A 22,387-nucleotide genomic window follows, 5' to 3' on the forward strand; every position below is an offset into this window, starting at 1 on the left:
ACTGTGAAATTATTTCATGCATTGAAATTCTCATTAGTGATAATGAGAAATGCACCTATAATCCATGATCTGAAAATGTACTCCAGAAAATCCTAGTAGAATAAATGATCAGAAAAAATTGCTTGAAGTAATTATTCTTATTTTATAACTTAGGGGGAAATTCTGAAAGAGAGGAAAAGTCAGAAACCTGTACTTATCCATATAAGTGGACTTTCTCTTTAAATTGTACCCTACTGGATTCGTTTCCTGAAATATTTTACTCAAGGGTCTATTTCCATTCCAATAGCATAGGAAAATCTTAATCTTTCTACAGTTCTTCTTCTTTCTACATTAGTTCACTAGACTGTTCTTTACTGATGAATGTGTATCTCTCAAACGCACCCTGAGTACTGCTTCTATCACTAAAGCTGTCTGAGAATAGCAGAAAATTACATGCTGAAATTATAAACATTTTCCCATTAAGTGCAATATAACAAGAGGGAAGCAGAATTTTGAAGCAGGATCAGTTCTTCATTCTGCACTTTCACTCTTACATAGAAAGGCAAAATCAGAGAAGTCAGATGAAGACACTGGAAGCTTTCAAATCACACTTAAAATCATGTGTGTTAATCTGCTAGGTGATTTGAGTATGAAACTCACAGAATCTACCTTAAAATCAATGAAAAAACCACAATAATAACGATGGAAAGATTAACAGATCCACACCTGCTGTCTCACAGGTCTGTATCTCTGTTAAAGCTGTGCAGTTTAAAGGAAAGATAATATGGCATTGGAAATTATGTAATTAAAAGTAGTTAACAATTAGTTTGTTTATTCTTCTTAAAGATAATTAACTATCTAGAGGGTGTAAAGTTGTAGAAGGTGTAAATGTGTAGAAGTGCAGAGTGGAGGTGAGGTTTAACTTCCCTGGAAGAAGTAAATATCTGCACTAAAGTCAGACAGGGGCTGCCCAGGGAATTTATTTTCATCTATCTCCCAGTGTCTCTCAGCATCACCTCCAGTGCCAGACTTATTCAATGCCTTATCTTCGTCAGACCAACTAAGAACATTTCTGTGGCACAAACAAAATGTCTTCACTTTAGCAGATAAATTCCTATCCCAAGTAATCAGACTCTGGAGAAGGCCTCAGAGTGACCAACAAATAGCTGTACAACATCAGCCAGAGTCAGAGTACTGCAAAATCATGTACATAGAATAAAACTGAAAATGATGCTTTCAAAGGAGGTTTCTACTCTGAGGAGGCCAAGATCTGTGTGTGCCCTAAGTCTGAACTGCCAAAACATATCCTGAGAGGCCAAGGGCTTAGCAGAAGGACACGGGAAAGACCTACAGACAGTGTCCCTAACAGTGTCCAGGATTCCCTGGCCAGACAATGATTGATCATTTCATGCCCTGGACTCTGGTCAAGGATTGATCATTTCATGGATAAGCAAGCATAATGGTTACTGAACTCTATCCAAATGGTAGGAGTGACACTCTAGGGCAGTACAGCATTTCAATTGATCCAGGTGACTCTCACAGACTACAAACGCAGAGGAGCACCCAGCATGATTTCCCAAACTGCTCAGAAGGATTGCTCAGAGCCTGTTCATTCCATACTCCCAACAGCCAATGAAGAGGGACTGGCACCACTGTGAAGCTCATGTGACACTGGCACTGCCTGGAGTGAGGGCTTTATGACAGGCTCTCTGATACTGTCCATGGTTACACGGCAGGAATGAGACAATGAATGATTTATTCCAATCATGCAGGGTGTCTGTGGTAAAGGTAGAAGCTCCACATGTATTTTTTGAGTTCCAGTCCTACAGCCAACACAGAAATTTGGTTATATTATTAATGTTGTTTCTTTACACCTATCAATTAATATGAGAATATGTTACAGGGCTTGCAAGGGTCTTCAGGGTGAAGAGAGAGGCGAGAATCTTGACCTCATGTTCAGAAGGCTTGATTTATTATTTTATGATATATATATTACTTTATGACTATACTACAAAGAATAGAAGGAAAGTTCTCAGAAGGCTAGCTAAGCTAAGAATAGAAAAGAATGAATAACAAAGGTCTGTGTCCAGGCAGAAAGCAAGGACAGCTCTGCTGTGAGCAGTCAGTAAATCCAAACATCCACAGGAGACCAATCACAGATCCACCTGTGGCATTCCACAGCAGCAGATAACCATTGATTACATTTTGTTGCTGAGGCCACAGCTTCTCAGAAGGGAGAAAAATCCTTAAGAAAGGATTTTTCACAAAAGATGTCTGTGACAAGAATGTTTTGAGCTGTCAGAGAATGGAGTAGTATAGAATCTATCATGGCTTTCTTCTTCATGCATATCCTCCAATAAGGCTCTGTAATTCTAATACCTGGTGTGCTCTTGCATGCCCAGTAAATGACCTGTGTTTTACCACTGTATAAGTAGAGATGGAACATTTCTCTTTGAATGACTCAATGATTTAATAATTATTAATGAGACATTATGCTTTTAAACATTTCTGGCAAATGATTAAGCTAAATGTTTGACATGGCTTTTAAAGGCCTGGAGCATGATGCTGCCTAGCAACTGAAATGTCATGCACTATTTTCTGATATTTTGTGACGCAGATATAATAACAAACTTTGGTAAATACACTCAGTGTCATTCATATGTCAAGGAGTTTTGTCATACTAAAGAGTTTTATATTTTCAGTGTATCCAAACTTTCAATATTCCAAACCTGTATCCAGGTACTCTTCACCATGTACATAATTCTCACCTGCAGAATCCTGGCAACTCCAGACATTTGCATTCTAGATGTGAACAGATCATCTTCCTGCACACCAAGTTAAAAATAGGGCTCTGCTGGGAGAACCAGTCATCTGCAGGATCTCTACAGGCATGGATGCCCAGGAAAACAGTGCCAAGACATGAGTAACGTGCATCAAACTGAACAAGGTGAGCTGCAGGAGAAAGGTTAAGGACCTTTACACAAAAACATGATCTGGAGGTCTGTTATCACTAACTTGAAAAACAAAAACCTTTCCCTTACACTACTGACAAATATGATGAGTAAGAATGGAGCTGGACATTTGGAGCAATGTATTGTTTTCCCTCTGTTTGGTTCTGCAACGAGTTCAGGTAGCAGTTAGAATTCTTAATAAACATTAGCTAAGCTCTATATCTGCTCCCCTTATTTCACACTGTCCAAAAGAATGTATTCATTTTATTATTCTAATACTTCTATTAGTCAGTTATGTGCTGTTTAAGAGAATTTGGACTATTTTTAAAGTGCAAAGCAAGAATTTTCCCCAGTGAAAGATGAAGTGTTGGTCCAAACAATGTATGAGCCTGATGTTATCATGAATAATAACCGCTCTTGGTCTTTCCCCACTTGCCATTCCCACGCACCTTACTGCAGTTTAAGGGTGGTAATGCTGAGAGGCAGCTTTGGGAATCCAAAGGCCATGATGACTGGGGAGATACAAGATTATTAGTTTGTTAGAATTAAATCTATCACAGGTTCTAATAATTAATTGAAAGCAGATCATGGTTTTCCTAAGCTCTGTTTGAGTTGCACTGTGTCAATAAAGACAAAGACTTAATTTAAGCCACATTTGTGCCCTCCTGTGCCATTTTCTGGTGCTTACTCTGCAGAAAAATATATAGAAAGGTAATAAGTTTCTGTTCATGCTTGCAGCCAACAGCTCAAAAAAAAAATGGTATCTAATACTGGCATTAAATAATTATTTCTCCAGTAAGAACAGACAATCACACACCAGGACAGTGTTATCCCACTGGGCTATAAACAGATGTGACACTGTCTTTTGTCACATTACATAACAGAGATCAAAAGCACCGCAGCCACTTAAAACCATCTTGATCCTCTGAGGAGGCACTGAGCTGTCCAAGAATGATGACACATAAATTGAGGGACATACGGAGTAGGTCATACAGTCTCTGGATTATTATGCTTTTGCTGGTTAAACATAGATGAATGACTTGAGTTTTGTTTCTAAGCTGGTTTTCTGTGAAATGGCCTGCCTTCAGATCAAGAGCACAGTCTCAGCAAGGTTGGCTACTCACTGGCTTCTCCTCTGTGTTACCAGGGAACAGAGAACTGTACTTCAGGTATGTTGAAAGAGCCGGGTGAGAAAACTGCACTAAGGCCAATGTGAACCACAGTTCCCCCTGGATTTATATGACAGTTCAAGATCTGACAACTGAAAGAAAAGCCTCTGGAAGATACCAGGGCAAGAAATGGTTTCCTGTGCCAACAAGACAAGAAACGTGGCCCTTCCTTCACCTCATTTTAAATTTTTTGCCTATCCTGAGGCACAAGAATAGAAGTTGCAGTCACCAACAGATTAAACCGTGATCCATTAAGAAAGACTGCCATCTCCTGGTTTCTTCCACAACAGCCTTCCTTGGGAAAAAAGAGTCGGTTTAGTTAAAGCTTATGGTTGATCATAAAGTCATGCTTGCTCTGAACCTTTAAGGGAAAATGTCACAGTTAATAAAGGACAGCAAGTGAAAGCTGGAAAGGCTAATGCATTATGACTGCACGATCTAGGTTAAGCCAACGTGTGCAATAATTATAACTATCACAGCTTGACACAGTTTATAAAGGGCTGAACCATAAAAGCTCAGAGCCCAGTAATACAAACTGCTTAAACATTCTCCTCTGGAGTGCTGACTCTCCAATCTTCTGCTGACTTTCAATCAGGAAAAACAATATTATACGAAGGTTGATAGGAGCCAATCATTCCTATTCTCAGGGATATTAAATCTCCTCTAAATGCCAATCTAAAAGGGTTTTAGGAGTAAAAGTGACTTACACCATGTTTAAGGACATGCAGAATTATGCAGAGCATAAGACTACTCTAAAACTATGGATGTACAAGCATAATGATATTGGGCAAGGGAGGGGTGAGTCACTCCAAGGAAAATGTGAGAATGAACCCTTTTGATATTTTCTTGAAGTTGGTCAAGAATGGGCTAAAATGACAGCCAGCTGGAGATTATTTGACCTGGTCTGTCTTCTCCTCTCTCCAAGTTGATGAGAATTGGCTTTGTAATAAAATAGTATTTTACCATCACTTGTATATTTACATTTTGGTGACTAAAAATAACACACTTTTGTTTAATCCATATTACAATAGTGCCCAGAGCTCCCTGAGACACATGGGCCTTCTCTGTCTACTTAAGGAAGTAAAACCCAATTGCAAATTTCAGAACCTGCTTTTAAAAAGCAATTAAAAAATGATAAATGGCATGAGAGAATTTTCTTATAAATACTCAGCAAGGCTGAAAAAATCTTGCAGTGAAACAGTGTTCCAGGATAAGTAAATGAAGGAACACACGTGATGGACACTTAAAAAAAATCCTCAAACCTTGGTTCTCTTTCTCTTCAGCTAAAGGCATTGGTGTGTTGGAGCTCTCTCACAGCGAGGGTGACATCTTGTGTTCATTCCAGCCACAAACTGCCGCTAATCAGCCTCCATCCAGCTGCTATGCACCAGAATATCCCTCCCCTTCCAATTTTATCTTCAACAGAGCTGCAAAGAGTTTTAGCTGACCCTATATATTTCCCTTATTGTGTCAGATTTCATGCTCTTTTTGAGTTTAATCATGACTTTATATAGTTTGAACAGAGCTACTTTAAATGAAGATGTGTAAATGATAAAGCAATATAAAAGACACACTCCTTCTAGGAGACAGTAATATACTTGCTAGGATTCTTTAAATTAATGAGGGCACTGTAAAAGGAATGCCTTTTATGCCTGAGAAAATTATTATTTTAAGGGTTATGAACCTGTCAGTCTGTAAGTTATAAACTAGTTGCTAGACCTGCAGTTTGATTAATCTGCTAATAAATCACTTCATCCTACTTGTAGTCTTTGCAGTATTTTGAGAGACCTTCACTGAGTTTTCTAAAAACAGGAAAACGTTAAAAATTGGATCTTTGTTGGTAAAAAAAGAATATTGTGAATTTACATTCTGTCTTAATAAAATTGGCTGTAGCTTATTGTCATGTGCAAAACAAGTTATTTATCAACACCTGCTAGGGTTTGTAAAATAGGAGAAGCAAACCTGTAAACAGCCTCCTAAAATAGAAAATGTTTGAATATTATTTCATCAGACTCAGAAAAGCAGTTTCTGAGGACCTGAAAAATATTTTGTAAGCTTAAATTGCAAACATCAGAAACAAACTTTAAATAAAATAAAATTAAATAAAATAGAATCTAACCTCTTCAGCTGTGTGCCATGCATACTATTTGTACTTCAGTTATCCTCATGATACCCCCCTGCCTGCCAGTGGTACATTACAAACTGTGCACTGCTCTTGCATTATGTATTTTTTGTTCTCTCATTGCCTCTGTGAGGATAAAAATGTGTATAGCACCTTGTTTTCCTGAAGACTTTTTGTTTGCAGTGTGTGAGTGATAAACATAAAATAATCTCTTACTGCAAGGAAGAATTCCAACATTTCCTACAAGGTGGCATTTCCTGGACTTTGATCCTCTGTGTGTCAAAGAGGAGATCAGGAGATCTGAACTGCAGTGGTTTCAGTTCCAGCTGTAAAATATGGGCTGAATGAGAAATAAAAAATTCGCTGATGTGATTTGAACCCAGCTCTATTGCCATGTCCACCAAGGGCTGCTGCTGTCAGTTTTAACTGAGACCAGATTGCCACATGGCCCAAGGGAGACAGCATCTGACAGCAGCATTAACCAAACCCCTAAAAATATGTGATTGTGATCCCCTACCTTGTTTTTTCCAAACATGGATACCTTACTCTCCTAGTCAGCCATACTTTGAATTCCCTCACAGGTTCAGAGATATTCAGTGATACCCTGTAAAGACATGATTTGTACCACCAGTTTCTAACTCACACTAACATTGACATGTTCTATAAATCAAGTCATCTATTCTCCATGTGATGTATCTGAATGTATCTGTATCTCTGACATTTATATCAGTTCAAGTTTGGGTTACTTTTCTCTGTCAAAGTCCACATTTCAGAATTATTTATCTCCACTAAATTATCTGCAGACACCTTTGTATCCATCATGGCATATGAACACAGACTGGTAAGGTAGACACATTTTTTAAAAAAATCTTATTTTAAACCAAGTCCTTTTGTATTACTGTCTGACAGATAAATTTGCATTTGCATAGCATGGAAAATAATAATCTGCTAAAAACTAAAAGACAGCTCTGAACAGTTTTCCAGCTTGTGGCTGCAAACAATAAAAGCTTTAGTTTTCTGGTTCAGAACCTTTAGCTGAATGGTGCAGATGTTCATAAATTACATCAGTGTTGATTTTTTTCATGTCCAACCTAAGACATCAAAAAAGCATTTCTTCAAAAATTCTGATTTCTGAAAATAAAACTTGTCTTCTTTAATTCAGCTCTGTACCCAAAATCCTGTATTAAAAAATGACTCCACACTTTCATTTCACAGCCTTTTCTAGATGGAGTTTTGGTACCTTTTGTATAAATTACACCTTCTACTTGAAATGATACAACTGAAATCAATGTAACACTACTTCTGTGTTACATTTTAACCAACGTAAGTTAGTTTATGGTAAGTAGGCACAAATATTCTGAATTTGGCTATAACTCTGGGAGATAAAGTACTGACATTGGCAGCCCATTAAAAATATTCACCTTCATCTCATATGGACTTATTCAGCTCTATAAAGGTTTTACTCACCAAAACATGTTTCCCTACAAACCTTCCTGCAAGATCATGGGCAGAAAATTTGGGACATTTTGACAATAATTCAATAACCATTTGAGAAAATCCTATTGTTAATAATGATTGCCTGATAACTCAAGCAATTAGGAATGAATGTATTGGACAAAAATGACACTTGTACTAGAGGGGATTCATATGCTATCTAAGAAATGACAAAATTCAGAGAAAAACCATTAATATGAGTTAGTGGTTTAAATTACTGTCTAGACTTGTCACAATAATATTATCACTATTATCTTCTGAGTCTTCTTTTTTTTTCTTGTGACTTTCCACAATAACAGCTTGAAGAAAAACAAATAGATGCTAAAAGAAGGAAGCTCGAAAACACATTTTGAAATTACCAGAGAAGCACATTTGTTTGTTAACTCTAAGTAACATGTTTTAAAAAATATTGAGAGAAAGCAATTTTGGAGCTCATGATAACTTGCCACCTAAAAAAAAATCTGTACTTCCTGAATTCTGACACAGAATGCCCTGACATCTGTGTACACAGATGCAAGACCATCTTTTGTCTATAAAGTTTTCCTTGTGTGCCATGCTGATTGTAGCCAACAGAGCAGGTCAGTGTGACTGACATAACTGTTCAGGACAGTTTATCAATATGGGCCTTGTGCCACACTAATGCGATTTCACAAAGACTTGCCAAGTCAGCCAGAGCCCAGCATGGACACTGAGGTGAGTTCTTTACATAAAGGCTTTTACCTGACCAGAATCCTTTACCAGGATTACCTTTACCAGGTCCTAGTTCTTGGCAGAGCTGGGGGTGTGATAATGGGGGTAAAAGCAAAAATAGCGATGATCCTGGCACTACTGGTTTAAATGGGAACATGAAGTCCATGCCAAGCCCAAAGGACATAACTTTGTCCTCCCTCAGTGTTTTAGTGTCAGCTCCCTGCTGTCCAGATGTTTATCCATTTTATCTGCACAATGACCATATTCCAGAAAGAAGCACTGCCCAGGTCAAGTCTGGATCCAAATAGTAAACCTAGTCACATCCATATAAATCACTATGGACTAGGAAGAGCAAACCTATGTCTATTTAAAAATACATTCTGCGAATGCAATATAAGATAGCCAGGGAGAAAACAGACACAGAACCTAAATTACACTGAGCTGCAGTAAGGAACTTTCACTTGCTTAAAATTAAGCAGGTAAAACTGAGTTCCTTTGGAGTGTGTACCAAAAGCCTTTCTTGCTGAGGATGGATCACTTTCGTTTCAAATGCTGCTGATGGAAATAGCAATAATCTGTTCAATTTGTTAAAGCAGTGGCATCCAGTCTGTGAAAGTATGGACAAGATGGCATGGTTCACAGTCTGAAGCTCTGGTAAGACAAATACTTATCCTGGTGATCCAAACGACCTATGGAAGCCAATAATTACAGATGGTGAAAAATTACTTCGTTACTTAATATAGAATTAGTTCCGCAGTTTATTCTGTGTTACAGCAAGGTATCAAGGGCTGGACCTCACTCAGTCTGCAGTCTCGGGTCTCTCAGAAGGCGCTGGTTTCTGGTTTCAGGCAGCAATGCACATCCCTGTGCTGTCTGTGCCCTCTGCTGTCAAGAACCAGCCTTGGGGAATCCTCTTTGGAGGAGCAGGGAAGTGACTCTTTCCCTGGATTTGGCACTGGTGATGCCACACCTGAGTGCTGTGCCCTCAGTTCCAGGGCACCGAGGGGCTGCACTGGGTGCAGCGAGGCTGGGCAAAGGCTGATGAGCAGCGCTGATGTAGCCGGGGGAAACAAAGGAATTTCGGGGGTTTAGCCTGGAAAAAATGAATTTCGGGGGCCCTTCTGCCCTCCACAATCCCTGACAGGAGTGGGGGGGAGCTCTGCTCCCAGGGAACAGAGACAGGACAAGAGCTTCAAGCTGCGCCAGGGGAGGCTTAGGTTGGATATTAGAAGGAATTTCTTCACAAATTGTGATGAAACATTGGAATGAACTGCCCAGGGAGGTGGTGGAGTCGCCATCCCTGGAGGTGTTTAAGGAAAGCCTGGACGTGGTGCTCAGTGCCACGGGGTGATTTTGGTCGTAGGTTGGACTCGATGATCTCAGAGTTCTTTTTCAACCGGATTCTTTAATTCACTCTCTTTCTCCCGTTGAACACATGTAACCATGGGTGGAGGCAGCACCACCGGGCAGACGGGCGTTGTGAGGAGGGGGTGATTGGTGTGGAACACGGCGGGCCCCCTCCTCAGGGAAACCCAGGGCGTGTTCCCCCTCGGCGGCTGAGAGCGGGACTGGCAGCGGGGCCGGGACCAGAGCAGGGACGGGGGCCAGGAATGGGGCGGGAATTGAGGCCGGAAGCAGGAGCGGCGACCGGGGCAGGGATGGGGGCCGGGCCCTGTGCGGCGCTGCCTCCGCCGGGCCCCCAGAGGGCGCTGCCCGGTGCCCGTGAGGCCCCGCGGGCGGCGGTTCCGGCGGCTCCGGTCGCGGCCTCCACACGTGTGCCGGGAGCGCGGGGTTCCCGCTGCCGCTGCCGCGATGTCAGTGCCGGCTACTGCCAGCAACCTGCCCATGCGGCTGCTCCGCAGGAAGATCCACAAGCGCAACCTGAAGCTGCGGCAGCGCAACCTGAAGCTGCAGGCGGCGCAGGGGGCAGGTACGGGCGGGCGGCGCCGCGGAGCCTCTCCCGGGCTCAGCGCCGGCGGAGCCGTGGCTAACTTTGTGTTTTCCCCCCTCTCTCTCCTCCCTCTATCTCTGTCTCCGCCGTGCAGTGCCCTCGCCGAGCGAGGCGGCTTCTCAGGGACCCCCGGAGGAGGAGGAGGTGGAGGAGGCGGCGGTGCCAGAGGAGGATGCAGCGGCCGAGGAGGGCGCGGAGCCTGCGGACGGAGCCGGACACCGCAGCGGGGAAAAGAAGAAAAAGAAGAAGAAAAAGAGAAAAGCGATGGCCAATGGAGGAGATGGTGCGTGTTCTTAGCAAAGACAGCGTGTCTCCCAGGGCTTAGTTAGTCTGGGATACCCCACAAGCGCCTCCTTACGGTTCCCGCCGCGTCGGGGAAAGTTAGAAATGCCATGTGCCGGTCAGATGTGCGCTTTAAAATCCCTGAGGTCTAAAGATTAACCCGTTTCATTCCAGCTGCGATATTTGAATCCTTAAGTCATATTAATAGCCGCTTTATTTGTGTGCTTTGTAACATTGACTGGATGTTTTGCTTGTTTGTTATTCAAATACATACTCTGTGTTTCAGGGCACTGGTAGATAGATGGGTGCTGTCTGTACTTGGGTGTGCAGCCAATACAGATTTTTAGCAATATGTCCAGCCTTTGGCAACGTTTATGTATCATGAAACTGAAGTATACTGGAAAACTACCAAAAAAACCTGAAAAGCACCACACAAATATTGCTAGGTTTGCATATATTTTTATATGCATAGATTTATAGATACATATCAAGACATACATGAGGAATAGAAGATTTCAAAATGTATTTGGTTTTTGGGACATGCATCATGGTTATGGCAATTGAAGAGGTGTTTTCATCTCTGAAGATTCAGGTACCTAAAATGCAGCTTCTCACATAACCTGAGCACAAATGGTGTGGGAAATTTGGTGTCTGCATTGCCAGTGGGAAAGAATTTTGTAATCTGTTTAAGGACAATTTATCTTGCTTTCACAACAGATGTCATATGATATACGTCAAGCTACATTTTTTCACTGTGCAAAGTGGGCTGTGTGGAAGGAACTTGGGGAATTTTTGCTCTGTGCCTCAGAAAATTCCATAGAAACCTTGTCTCTCCTCCAGCCCCCTTGCATTCCATGGAAAATCATGATCTTTGTACATGGCTTACAGACTAAAGGAAATTCAGTCTGTGGAACAGCTTTTCATTATAACCATTACCTTTGTATTTCTAACTGACTTGTTTTCTATAAAAATAACACTCCAGATATAGAAACCAAAAAAGCAAAAACTGAAGAAGAAGAATCTGCAGAGGCAGAAGATGGAGATAAGCAGGACTCTGGAGAGAAGGAAGAGGAGGAGGAGGATGAAGTGCCCAGTTTGCCACTGGGTGTAACAGGTACCTTGTGTTTTCTTTTTCATGCACAGGCAAAATCCCAAGGTCTGACCCTTTCCTTCCAGAGCAAGTTGCAGTTTTCAAGTGACCTTTGTGAGTCAGGTGTTTGGATACCTGATGTGACACTGGCAGCTGTACAGCTCTCACCCACCTGCTGTTCTTGGAAATTTGCATTATGTACACACCTGTTGGTTCCACAATTCCTAGTGAAAGTGTTTTTTAAACCTATATACACATATGCTTATCTGTAAAGGAAGAAGTTCATGAAGAGCAAGCTGGAGGTGTAGAACTAGTAAATCTGACAGAAGAAGCAGTGCCTTTTTATTTTTATTAACTCTGTATAGTTTTCTTATAAACTAATTAATAGAGAGTATTTTTCCAGTGTCTTTGGATTTTGTGGTAGAATGCAATAAGAAGAAGTCCTTTAATTTCTTTCGTATAGGTCAATTTGAACTTGTTAATCTCAGATGGCAGAGGAAATGCAATAAATAAGTCAAAATATTTTTCTTTTTACCCCTCACTCCAGGTGCTTTTGAAGACAATTCCTTTGCTTCCCTGGCTGGTTGTGTCAGTGAGAATACACTGAAAGGCATAAACGACATGGGGTTTACACACATGACCGAAATTCAGCATAAAAGTATTAAACCCCTTCTGGAAGGCAGGTAAGAAATAGGGCTTTTTAGTCACTCTAATGAGCCCAGATGTTTTGTAAATTTTGCTGGCAAGCTACATACATGAATCATAAAATCAAATCATGGTATCATTTAGGTTGGAAAAGACCTCCATGGTCATTGAGGCCAGCTTTTCACTGGCCGATAGCTGTGACCTGCCTCCACCAGCAAGCTCCTACTACCAGCTCCACTGGTCTTCTCTAAGCCATGTTAGTTTTTTACATTGTCAGCATGGATCAGAGTGAGATTGCTCTTCTCTTGGTATGGTCAACTAAAAACTTCTTTTTCTGTTGCTGCTTACAGGGATATTTTAGCAGCTGCAAAAACAGGCAGTGGAAAAACACTCGCATTTCTCATTCCTGCTGTAGAGCTCATCTACAAGCTGAAATTCATGCCTAGGAATGGTAAGACTTCATTTCACAGCTGAATTTTACTGCAAAGCAGCCATTTAGGGGGTTGGATGAGTTGTAAGTGACTCTCTGGTTGGTGTGTTTTTTAGGAACAGGTGTTATTATTCTTTCTCCTACCCGAGAGCTGGCTATGCAGACCTATGGAGTTCTTAAGGAACTCATGAATCATCACGTCCATACCTATGGTCTGATAATGGGCGGCAGTAACAGATCAGCAGAAGCACAGAAGCTTGGAAATGGAATCAACATCATTGTAGCCACACCAGGAAGACTGCTGGATCATATGCAGGTAGATACAATATTGATGTTTAATCTGGTTGTTAAAACAGAATAAAAGTCCTTTCCCTGTCTGACTGTGAGTTTGTTAATCTTCTAGAACACTCCAGGTTTCATGTACAAGAACTTGCAGTGTTTGGTAATTGATGAGGCAGATCGAATCTTGGAGGTTGGATTTGAAGAAGAAATGAAACAGATCATAAAACTTTTACCAAGTAAGAAAAAAAAATCTCTCTTTCCTGGAAATCACTTGCCTAACATTATGTCTTCTTTCTGACTCTATTATTATAGGAGAAGTTATTAATTTTTATAGTTCTGTAAATGAACTTCATAGTGGTTTTCTTACTCTAGTCTTTTTTTCTGCTAGCCAGTATATATTACTTATTCAACATCATTTATCTGAAGAACAGAGTTTTCAAATGCTCCTCAGAGATATATTTCTGTTCATATAAAATCCTTTTAGTTTAATGTTTCCATTTTCTCATTCATCTCCTTCTGCCTGTTTATTTCCTGCAATTTATTATTTCCTAATAAGGTTTAAATTCAAGGATAAAGGGCTTCTGACTTGCAGTTCAATCTTTTTTGATACTACCAAGACCAGTATCTTGAAGAAGTTTAAGTATTACTTCAAATTTTTCTTTTCCTAATTTTTCATTTAACTATTCCTTGTAATTGATGCATTAAACACAATTTGAATCGTTTTTTCAAACAAAACTATTGTAGTATTCCTGGAAATTAATTTAGAATTAGAAGATTGATCTTGGTATTGTTTTGTGTCAAAATTGGATTGCAAATGATTATTAACAATTTTACAGAGAATTTTACACCGTGTTTTGATAGCAGTTAGGATTTTGGGGGTGGGGACTGCTGAAATTAGCATGGTGTACACCCCATAATACAACCACACCTCTTTCTTTGTCAGTAGCAGTATGTTTGAATTAGAATTTAGTTGGAAGATTTGCCCAGGGAAGTTTGTGGTTAGATTTTATGGAATCACTGTTTGAAATCTTCTTTAAAAAGTGAGGCTGTCTTTCAAATGTTTTCCAGAGCGCAGACAGACGATGCTTTTCTCTGCCACACAAACCAGAAAGGTGGAAGATCTGGCCAAGATCTCTCTGAAGAAAGAGCCCCTGTATGTTGGGGTTGATGATAACAAGGAGACAGCAACTGTAGATGGTCTGGAGCAGGTAAGACAAACAGTGGGAGGCTTGAGATCTGTGACCACACCAACCCCTGTGGTTTTTTTACTTGGGATGCTTCAGATGTTTAATTATTTGATGAGGTTTTTTTTCACAAAGTAGCCCTTCCCTGATGTAACTGTGTTCCTAAACCACAAGTTTGCTCCTTACTACTTTTATTTAACGATGTTTACAATTTTTGCAGGGTTATGTGGTCTGTCCATCTGAAAAAAGATTCCTTTTGCTCTTCACATTCCTCAAGAAGAACCGGAAGAAGAAACTGATGGTGTTTTTTTCTTCATGTATGTCAGTGAAATACCACTATGAATTACTCAACTACATTGATCTGCCTGTTTTGGCCATTCATGTAAGTGTCTTATTCATTGATTTATTTTGAAGTATTCTGATAACATCTGTAAGCTGTTACTGGCTTTACATTTGCAGGTTTGTTTCAGTCCAGTTTCTAATAAACTGACAGGCTGCTCATAAAACTGATGATAGTGTTGATTAGTCTGTAGAGGAAGGAGATAAAGCAAAGATTATATAATAACACTTCAGTAATCAGACTTGCTATTTTTTGAATCAGTGCTGAACATTGATACTAATTTATGCTCTCTGTGTAGCAACATTTCTGTTCTCTTTCAAGAAGTTACCTTTCACAAGCACTAAAACTCAGTATGAGGAGTGAATTCCTTTTCAGAGAAATCCACATTCTGATGCCTGAAGTCTTTGATGCTTTTTATAAGGCTGGGGTGATGTTTGCATTTACTATGCCGATTCTTACCATTTCGATGAGCATGGTAAATTTTTTGTCAAAACCACAAAATGCACAGTTTAGAACAAAGAATTGTCTGAAAGTCTGTGAAACAGTTGCAACTATTTGAACTAATTTGTGATTACAAATGTCCTTCTTTATTTTGTTTTAGGGGGAAATGTCTTGCTGTTCTTTGATAGAAATGTGACAAGTATCAGTTTTGTTTGGTTGTTTGCTTTTATAACCTGTAATCTGTCTAACATAGTGCTAGACTTGCAAATGTCCTTTTTCTGAACTTGAAACATGCATGTTGTGCTCATGAGAAGAATGTTTATACAATTTTTAATGTTTTGGGAGATACATTGTAACCTCTGAGGGATGCCATTTCTTGTAACCTGTGCAGTTTATTTTTTTCTTTGTTTCTTCACTGCAAATGGTCCTGCTTGGTCTGTACAAAACCATGATTTGGAAAGATGCCTCAGATTACTTTTTGAGTTGATATTTCATCCCCAGTGTGTTTGTTTCCTTTCAGGGCAAGCAGAAACAGACCAAACGTACTACAACGTTTTTCCAGTTCTGTAATGCAGAGTCTGGAATACTGCTGTGCACGGATGTGGCTGCCAGAGGATTGGACATTCCTGAGGTTGACTGGATTGTCCAGTATGACCCTCCAGATGATCCAAAGGTAGGTTAGGGAAGTAGGCAAGTGGCACAACAAGAAATCAAATTCTGATTACAAAACTTAGCTGCAGAGAAGAGCTGAACCTGCTGCTTGACAGAGGGCAGGATTCAGCCATGGCCATATCCAGCTGCTGGTTTCTTTCACTGCCCTACACCAGCTCCTAGGAAATGCTGCTCCTAGCCAAGACCTTGGTTGCCTTCTTAAGAATTGCATTTTAAAATACTGTTTGTGCTGTGAAATTAAAATCTAATCAGCTAAACAGCCAAACACTTCTCAAGAGGAGCATGAGTTTACATATGCATCCCTGAGCTTTTCCAGTTGAAATTTGCTTTTTGTTTAAAGATAATATTCTTACTTGAATAAAAGTCTACTGTAAACAGAGGAAATTCAAAAATCTCTAAAATCAAGATTTAATTTTCAGTTACTGTGGACTAAGATTTTTTTTCTTCAGTAAAAGACAAAATGCTTTAGTCAGGGGCTCTGTCTCATCCTGATGTTGCTTTGCACCTTCAACATTTATTTTCCCTTATCCATGTGTCAGTGCCAAGAAAAAAATCTTACCAAATAGTGAATGCTGCATTACATTATATTGAGGTTAACTCTGGTGTATTTTTTGTTGATGATTAGGACCGCCTGACCTTGTTGTCTGTTACTGTTTCCCAAAGGAATATATCCATCGTGTTGGTAGGACTGCCAGAGGGATAAATGGGAGAGGACACGCTCTGCTCATCTTGAGACCAGAAGAACTGGGCTTCCTTCGTTACCTGAAACAGGCCAGGGTAAACTTCTGACAATTTTTAAAGGCAAAACTTGTTGGTTTGGGTTTGGTTTGGTTTGATTTTTTAACAATCCGTTTCATTGTGTTTAATTCCAAAAGAAGAACAGTCTTCTTTTAAAGGTAATAATTTTAACACAACTGCACAGAGCTGCTTGGTTGCTCTCCTTATGGACTTGTTTTGTGACTTTAATTAAAGTGATTTAACTTCTAAAGCAAAAGTGGTAAAGAATGGTGTCATACTGAGTGTCTCTATTACTCTGGCTTAAAGGAAGTGATAATACTGTCATATTGATGTAAAGGCACTTTCCAGATACAGCTGTGGTATTAAAAAAATCTGTTATCTAGCAGATTGTTTTCTATTTGTCCTTGGTCTTAAAACACATTCACTGTATTTACACAGTGTAAATAATGTTGATACTTCATTTCTTCTGTTTTTAAGGTACCACTAAGTGAATTTGAATTTTCTTGGTCAAAAATCTCAGACATCCAGTCTCAGGTATGACATGTTTTTACACTTCAACTACTTTGATTATCTCTGTTATAATTTGCATGGAGAATGTTGCAGTCTAGAATGACTGCAAATCAAAAATATGTGTGCTTCTTTAGGAATGTTAGTATATAAGCCTGTGTGTATTTTTAATTATCTGGTGTTAATAAAGCCCAACATTAACTAAAATTATGTTGTGCTCTGAGCTACAAGAATAGCCAAAGAACACAGAGTTGAGGGGAATAGCATAGATAATTCTGAAGAAGTGAGTTTCTATTGTTGATTACTTCTGTGAATCATTCTTTTGATAAGAGTTCTGTAAAGTTTCTTTGCAGTAACTTGAATTTAAAATAGCAAGTACAGGAAGCAGTGAAGACAGTCCTTACAGAGAGAGATTCCTAATTAAGCATAATCAGGAAGAAGTGGTGCCTAAGTAGTTTATTTTTAGAATGCTGAGTTAATGTATGTTAAACATCAAATGAAACACTGGGATCTAATGAGTATTGGGAACTTGGCCCACATCAAATAAAATGATCATTTACCCAGGTGTATCTGCATTTTTGGTTTAGAATTAATACTGCTATTTCACAGTGCATTGGCACCCTGATAGATCAGACTGTGCATGGAATGACACAGTTGAGATGTCAGGCTGGCAGTTCTCATACACAGGGTTTTGTGGTGTGGCTGCAGGTGTGTTGTCCTTGATTCACTTGCTTGGGACAACCCAGTTTAATATTTCTGTAAATTTTCATATTGCTGAGGCTTTGTTTGTACTCTACTTCAGGATTTTTTTGTCCCTCTACTTGTTCATAAAAGCATTTTTACTCCTGAATATGCACTTTGATGTCACAGGGCAGTTTTGCTGAAGTGAGGAGTGAATGTCATTGGCACTAATACTGTAAAAAAAAAACTGAATATAATGTATAGACTTTTAACAGCTGCAATTGTTTATGTCTCTTATGTTTTTATTTTCTCCTCACCAGCTGGAAAAACTGATAGAGAAGAACTACTTCCTTCACAAGTCAGCCCAGGAGGCTTACAAAGCTTACATCAGAGCTTATGACTCCCATTCTCTGAAGCAGATCTATGATGTCAATAACTTGGATCTTCCCAAAGTCTGCCTTTCCTTTGGGTTTAAAGTTCCTCCGTTTGTTGACCTCAGTATCCTTTTACTGCAGTGTTCCAAAGCTGAATTTCTGGGTTATAAATGTTCAGTGCAACTTGCTGAATTCCTGTGGTACCTCAAGTTTTGCTGTTTTGTTGTTGGGGGTGGAGTTTTTCTGCTAATAACGATAAAAATGCATCATGCTCCAACAGCACTTTCTCAAAGAAAATGTAAATATCAACTGCAAAAATGCCTACAAGCATCTCTTTTAGCACATGTCCATGCTGTACAGGCTTTAATTGGGCAGACTGGAATCCATCCATGTTCCAAAGTATTGTTCTCCTCCATGAAAAATAATTTTCATTGAAATATACTTGCTTAAGTTTCTTAGTCATGGAATATTGGCATAGAGGGGCAAGAGCAGGAACTAGAAGACTGAATCTAAATTAAAAGTTGACAGTGGATGGAATTTGAAGCAGTAGTACATTGGGCAGCTTAATTGGGCAGTTGGAAGAGTATTTAGAACCACAGGCACAAAGTTCTGGCTTTCTCTGTAATTAGGCAGCTCTACTTTTTCTCTGTTTTTTCTCACATCAATAACCCTTAGTAAACCCAAAATGCAATATTTCAAATTACTCCTTTCTAAATTCTTTAACCAATAAAATTTCAGATGTGAACAGCAACCATGGCAGAAGACTACAGAAGAGAGGTGGAGGTGGGGGATTTGGCTACCAGAAACCAAAGAGTGTCCACAAAGCAAAAATCTTCAAACACATCAGCAAGAAATCTGACAATCGACAGTTTTCTCGTTAATTCTGGCCATTAAATGCCCTGGAGTAACCTACCTTGATCAAAACCATCTGGCAGTTACTTCTAATTTAAACAGCTCCTTTCTCATTTTTAGGTCTCTTTAAGGATTTTTTCTTTTCTGGGAACATCTTTTATTTTTCACTTCAGGAAGACTCTTCAGTACTGAGGCTAAAGGAGAATATGGCCAGGGAATTTTGCCATACTGGTTGTAAGGAAGAAAATAATTTAAATTACCTGAAGTCAATACTACAGAGATTTTTATTAAAGAAACAGAGAATACCTTTAGGTTTTATAGAAGAATTTGCTTTACAATTACCCTTCTTTGTATGCATACCTCTGAAATTTGTTAGAGTGGACAACATGAGGACATTGTGAGATAAAAAGGTTTTGCTCACATGAAGCATTGCAAGGGATTTTAATGCCTACAAAACTCTGCTTTGGCCATCAAATATGCTGAAGAATACGGATTACTGAACCATGGATGAATTATTAAGGCTGTATGAGCTTGTGAATAATTTCAGACATGGTATCTGTATAACAACTACAGTGTCCAAAATAAAACAAATATCTTAACATCGGTTCTGGTACATGATTAATACTGGCTAAATGTGATATAATGGTAACACTGTACTGAAATACTTGGTTTTCCTTCATGTTTACATCTGAATTTATTAATCTGGGGATGTCTAGTGTACTCTGCAAAGAATTAAGGAAAGCAGATAAATTTAAGCTCTCATCTGAGGTAGTTTTTTAAAGATGCTTCATAACCTTGATGCAGTGAGAAGTTCTGCAGTTGTGTCTTGTAAATTACAAAAGTGAATTGCTTTCAAGTCTTAGTATCAGATCAGCAATGAGCAAAGTCAAAGACACTGCCACAGGACTGGGGGGTGGAGAGATTCAATAAGTGAAAAAGTGCAATGGGGTATAAATTTCACATATTTCCACCTCTGCCATTGTAGCAGTGGTAACTGCTTTTAGAGGCTACAGTGGTGGTGAGAAGTGTTTAAAAAGTGTTCATGTGTCACGGAAGGACTAAAATGTCACAAAATCCAGAAATGTGGGCCATCTGTGATAACAGTAAAACAGCTTTTAATTACATTTCAAATATAACCCAGGAGCAGTTATAAATACAAAGCATAAGTAATTATTCCAATATAAATTGGACTGTTATTTCTTAGGTCTTCAGAGGTAGCATGTCAGATTTAAAACTGACACATACATTGAAATATTTTTTTAAAAAATCAATGGACTTTCTTTACATCCTTGGGGAAAGCAGATGGGGAGAAATATCAGGACTATTCTGTTTCTAGTGCTTCCACCATTCAGAACTGAGCCTTGTCTGGTTTTCCCTCTTATGAAATGGCTGACTTTAGACCCTAATGGGCTTTTAAGATTTTTAATGTCAAAATAATTCTGTTACTAGAATTTGAATGTCTTGTGCTTCTAAGCTTGCAATGAAATAGCAAAATCTTCTCTGAAGTGTAAGCAGTGCTAAATATGATGCCTGTCTCATTGAGTTCTAATCTTTGATTCTGGGTTTTCTTAAAAGTTTATAAATAATAGATGTCCAACTAATTTCCATGTCATTAATTTAATTTTATTTTCATTATTTGCACATCCTAGGAGTTCTCTCTGAGACCTACATCATGATACAGTTTAAGGCTTCTGTTTATACCTGCCAGCTGTGCAGTGACTGTGTGGGAATTACCTTTCATTAAAGCAAAAGAAACGCTGAGGGACTCATTAGATGAACTGCAAAATTAATTACTGGGAAAGAGATGTAAGCAGAGCTGCAGTAAACCAGGGTGAAGATCAGAGTGTGGTTATGTGGGTGTGAGCAGTGGCTGCAGTAGTGTGGAGTATTGGTTTGGAACAGGAAAAACTTGGGATCTGGAGTCAGTGACCACCTTTGACCACACACTCATGGCCAGAACTGGTTGGGCCTAAAAGTGCATCAAAATTCGGCCACTTCTAAGGTCAGATACAGAGAAAACTGATAAAGAGCCTGCACAACTCCTTCCTGTGATAATTGGGTTGTATTTCCCTAATTTTCTAATACAATGAAATCTTTGAAACAAGCTTCTGTAGGAGATGGAAGGACTGGATGTTACTGCTCTAGAGTAATAGTAGCTTACACTGGAGGAAAAAAAGTTAACACTGTTATTGAACACAGATGTGTAATGGTTCCATCCCGCCTGTAGTAGCTACAAAGTCAGCTCTACTTTCCTGATAACAGAAATTCATGAGCTGACACTAAGTGGGAATCAAAAGCTTCCTGTCTAGTGCAGGTGCAATTACCTTTTGCTTTGTTTATGAAATCGTAAATGACAAACAGTTTCTGATGAAATATCTGTGTATTGGGCAGCATCTGTTCCACCATGGTATTGCAAGAAGTGCAAAAGATTGTCAAACTGGCGTTCTAAGGCTTCCTTTGCAGCTTTCCCTGTTATCAATCTCGTGAGCAGTTAATAGACCTCAGGCTCTCAAGGCTTGGCTCATAGCAGTGACCAATGGCTCAGGGACTGAGAAATTGCTTTCTTCCTCTAAGAACCTTGACAAAGAAATTGGCCTCTTTAAACCACTTAAGGGGGTGATCAAAACTCTCCTGCTTGAACTGGAAGATGGTTTTGTCAGTTCCTGGAACAGGCCCATAAAGGAGCACTCTGCCACCGAGTTACTGCTCATAATTGTGAAAAATCTTGTCATGATCTGAGTTTCTGTGCCATAAAACTGCAGAGTGACAGACAAGCACAATGCTGGTCAGAAAGGGTTGCCATCAAATTTGTCAGGGTGAATGTCACAGGTAGAAGGCACCTTTATTGACACTGCAGAGCAAGAGTAGTTGAGAATTAAGATATCTACTGAGGTCTGCTGTAATAAGAAGTCTGTTTATATTTTGGCAGTAATCAGCCTTTGTGATTGATGTATGACTTGACAACTCAATTTAAGTAAGCTACCAAAGCTCTGATGTTGCTTTCAAGCCAGGAAACGCAACTCACAGGAAGGCTGACAAGGGCTGTGTGATTTAAAAAATAATATTCTAGTGGAAGTCCCACTGTGAAGGAAAACATGGTGCTGACAGGATACTGCACATGTCTGTGACTTTGAGTTTTAGTTCTACCACTGCCCTGCTTAGGAGATCACTGTCCAGTCACTTCAAGTGCCCAAAACTTAGAAGGGATTTTACAGAGCCCTGAAAACAGCCAGAAAAGAGCCAGTTATTAGCCCTTGAAGGGTTTGTTGCTGGGTTTGGGTTTTTAAATTTTTTCAAATTTAAAGTAATGCTGAAAGAAGCCTGTAATCAAGGGGCTAAGCATACAGAATAAAGTCTCTCACTGCTCCTGGCTTTTGCTCTATTGGCTTGATTTTCTCAGGATTTTAGAATTCATGCAATGCTTACTGAGGCTTTGTTTTTCTGATGCTTTAAGATTTATAGAAGGTGTTAAGCCCTGACAAAGAGAATCCAGCCTCTTGCATCAAAGTCATA

At 39.5% G+C, this 22,387-nt stretch overlaps 1 protein-coding gene across 1 annotated transcript; it reads left to right on the forward strand.

Annotated features, from left to right (window-relative positions):
- Positions 1-10,133: 10,133 nt before the first annotated feature.
- DDX18 (DEAD-box helicase 18) lies at positions 10,134-19,477 on the forward strand. Its single transcript, XM_064718871.1, has 14 exons — positions 10,134-10,335; positions 10,451-10,639; positions 11,621-11,752; positions 12,276-12,411; positions 12,724-12,824; positions 12,920-13,119; positions 13,207-13,321; positions 14,154-14,293; positions 14,490-14,651; positions 15,571-15,723; positions 16,386-16,499; positions 16,938-16,994; positions 17,969-18,146; positions 18,761-19,477. Exons 1-14 carry the CDS (start codon positions 10,218-10,220, stop codon positions 18,901-18,903), a joined length of 1,938 nt encoding a protein of 645 aa, XP_064574941.1. The 5' UTR covers positions 10,134-10,217; the 3' UTR covers positions 18,904-19,477.
- Positions 19,478-22,387: the final 2,910 nt, after the last annotated feature.

The sequence above is a fragment of the Zonotrichia leucophrys genome, chromosome 7 (assembly GCF_028769735.1).
Source record: "Zonotrichia leucophrys gambelii isolate GWCS_2022_RI chromosome 7, RI_Zleu_2.0, whole genome shotgun sequence".
NCBI classification, from domain to species: Eukaryota; Metazoa; Chordata; class Aves; order Passeriformes; family Passerellidae; genus Zonotrichia; species Zonotrichia leucophrys.

Coding starts and splice junctions, on each gene's coding strand:
- DDX18 (XM_064718871.1), top strand. CDS start 10,218: ATGTCAGTGCCGGCTACTGCCAGCAACCTGCCCATGCGGCTGCTCCGC. Junction 14,652..15,570: donor TGCCTGTTTTGGCCATTCAT/GTAAGTGTCTTA, acceptor GTTTCCTTTCAG/GGCAAGCAGAAACAGACCAA. Junction 15,724..16,385: donor ACCCTCCAGATGATCCAAAG/GTAGGTTAGGGA, acceptor TGTTTCCCAAAG/GAATATATCCATCGTGTTGG.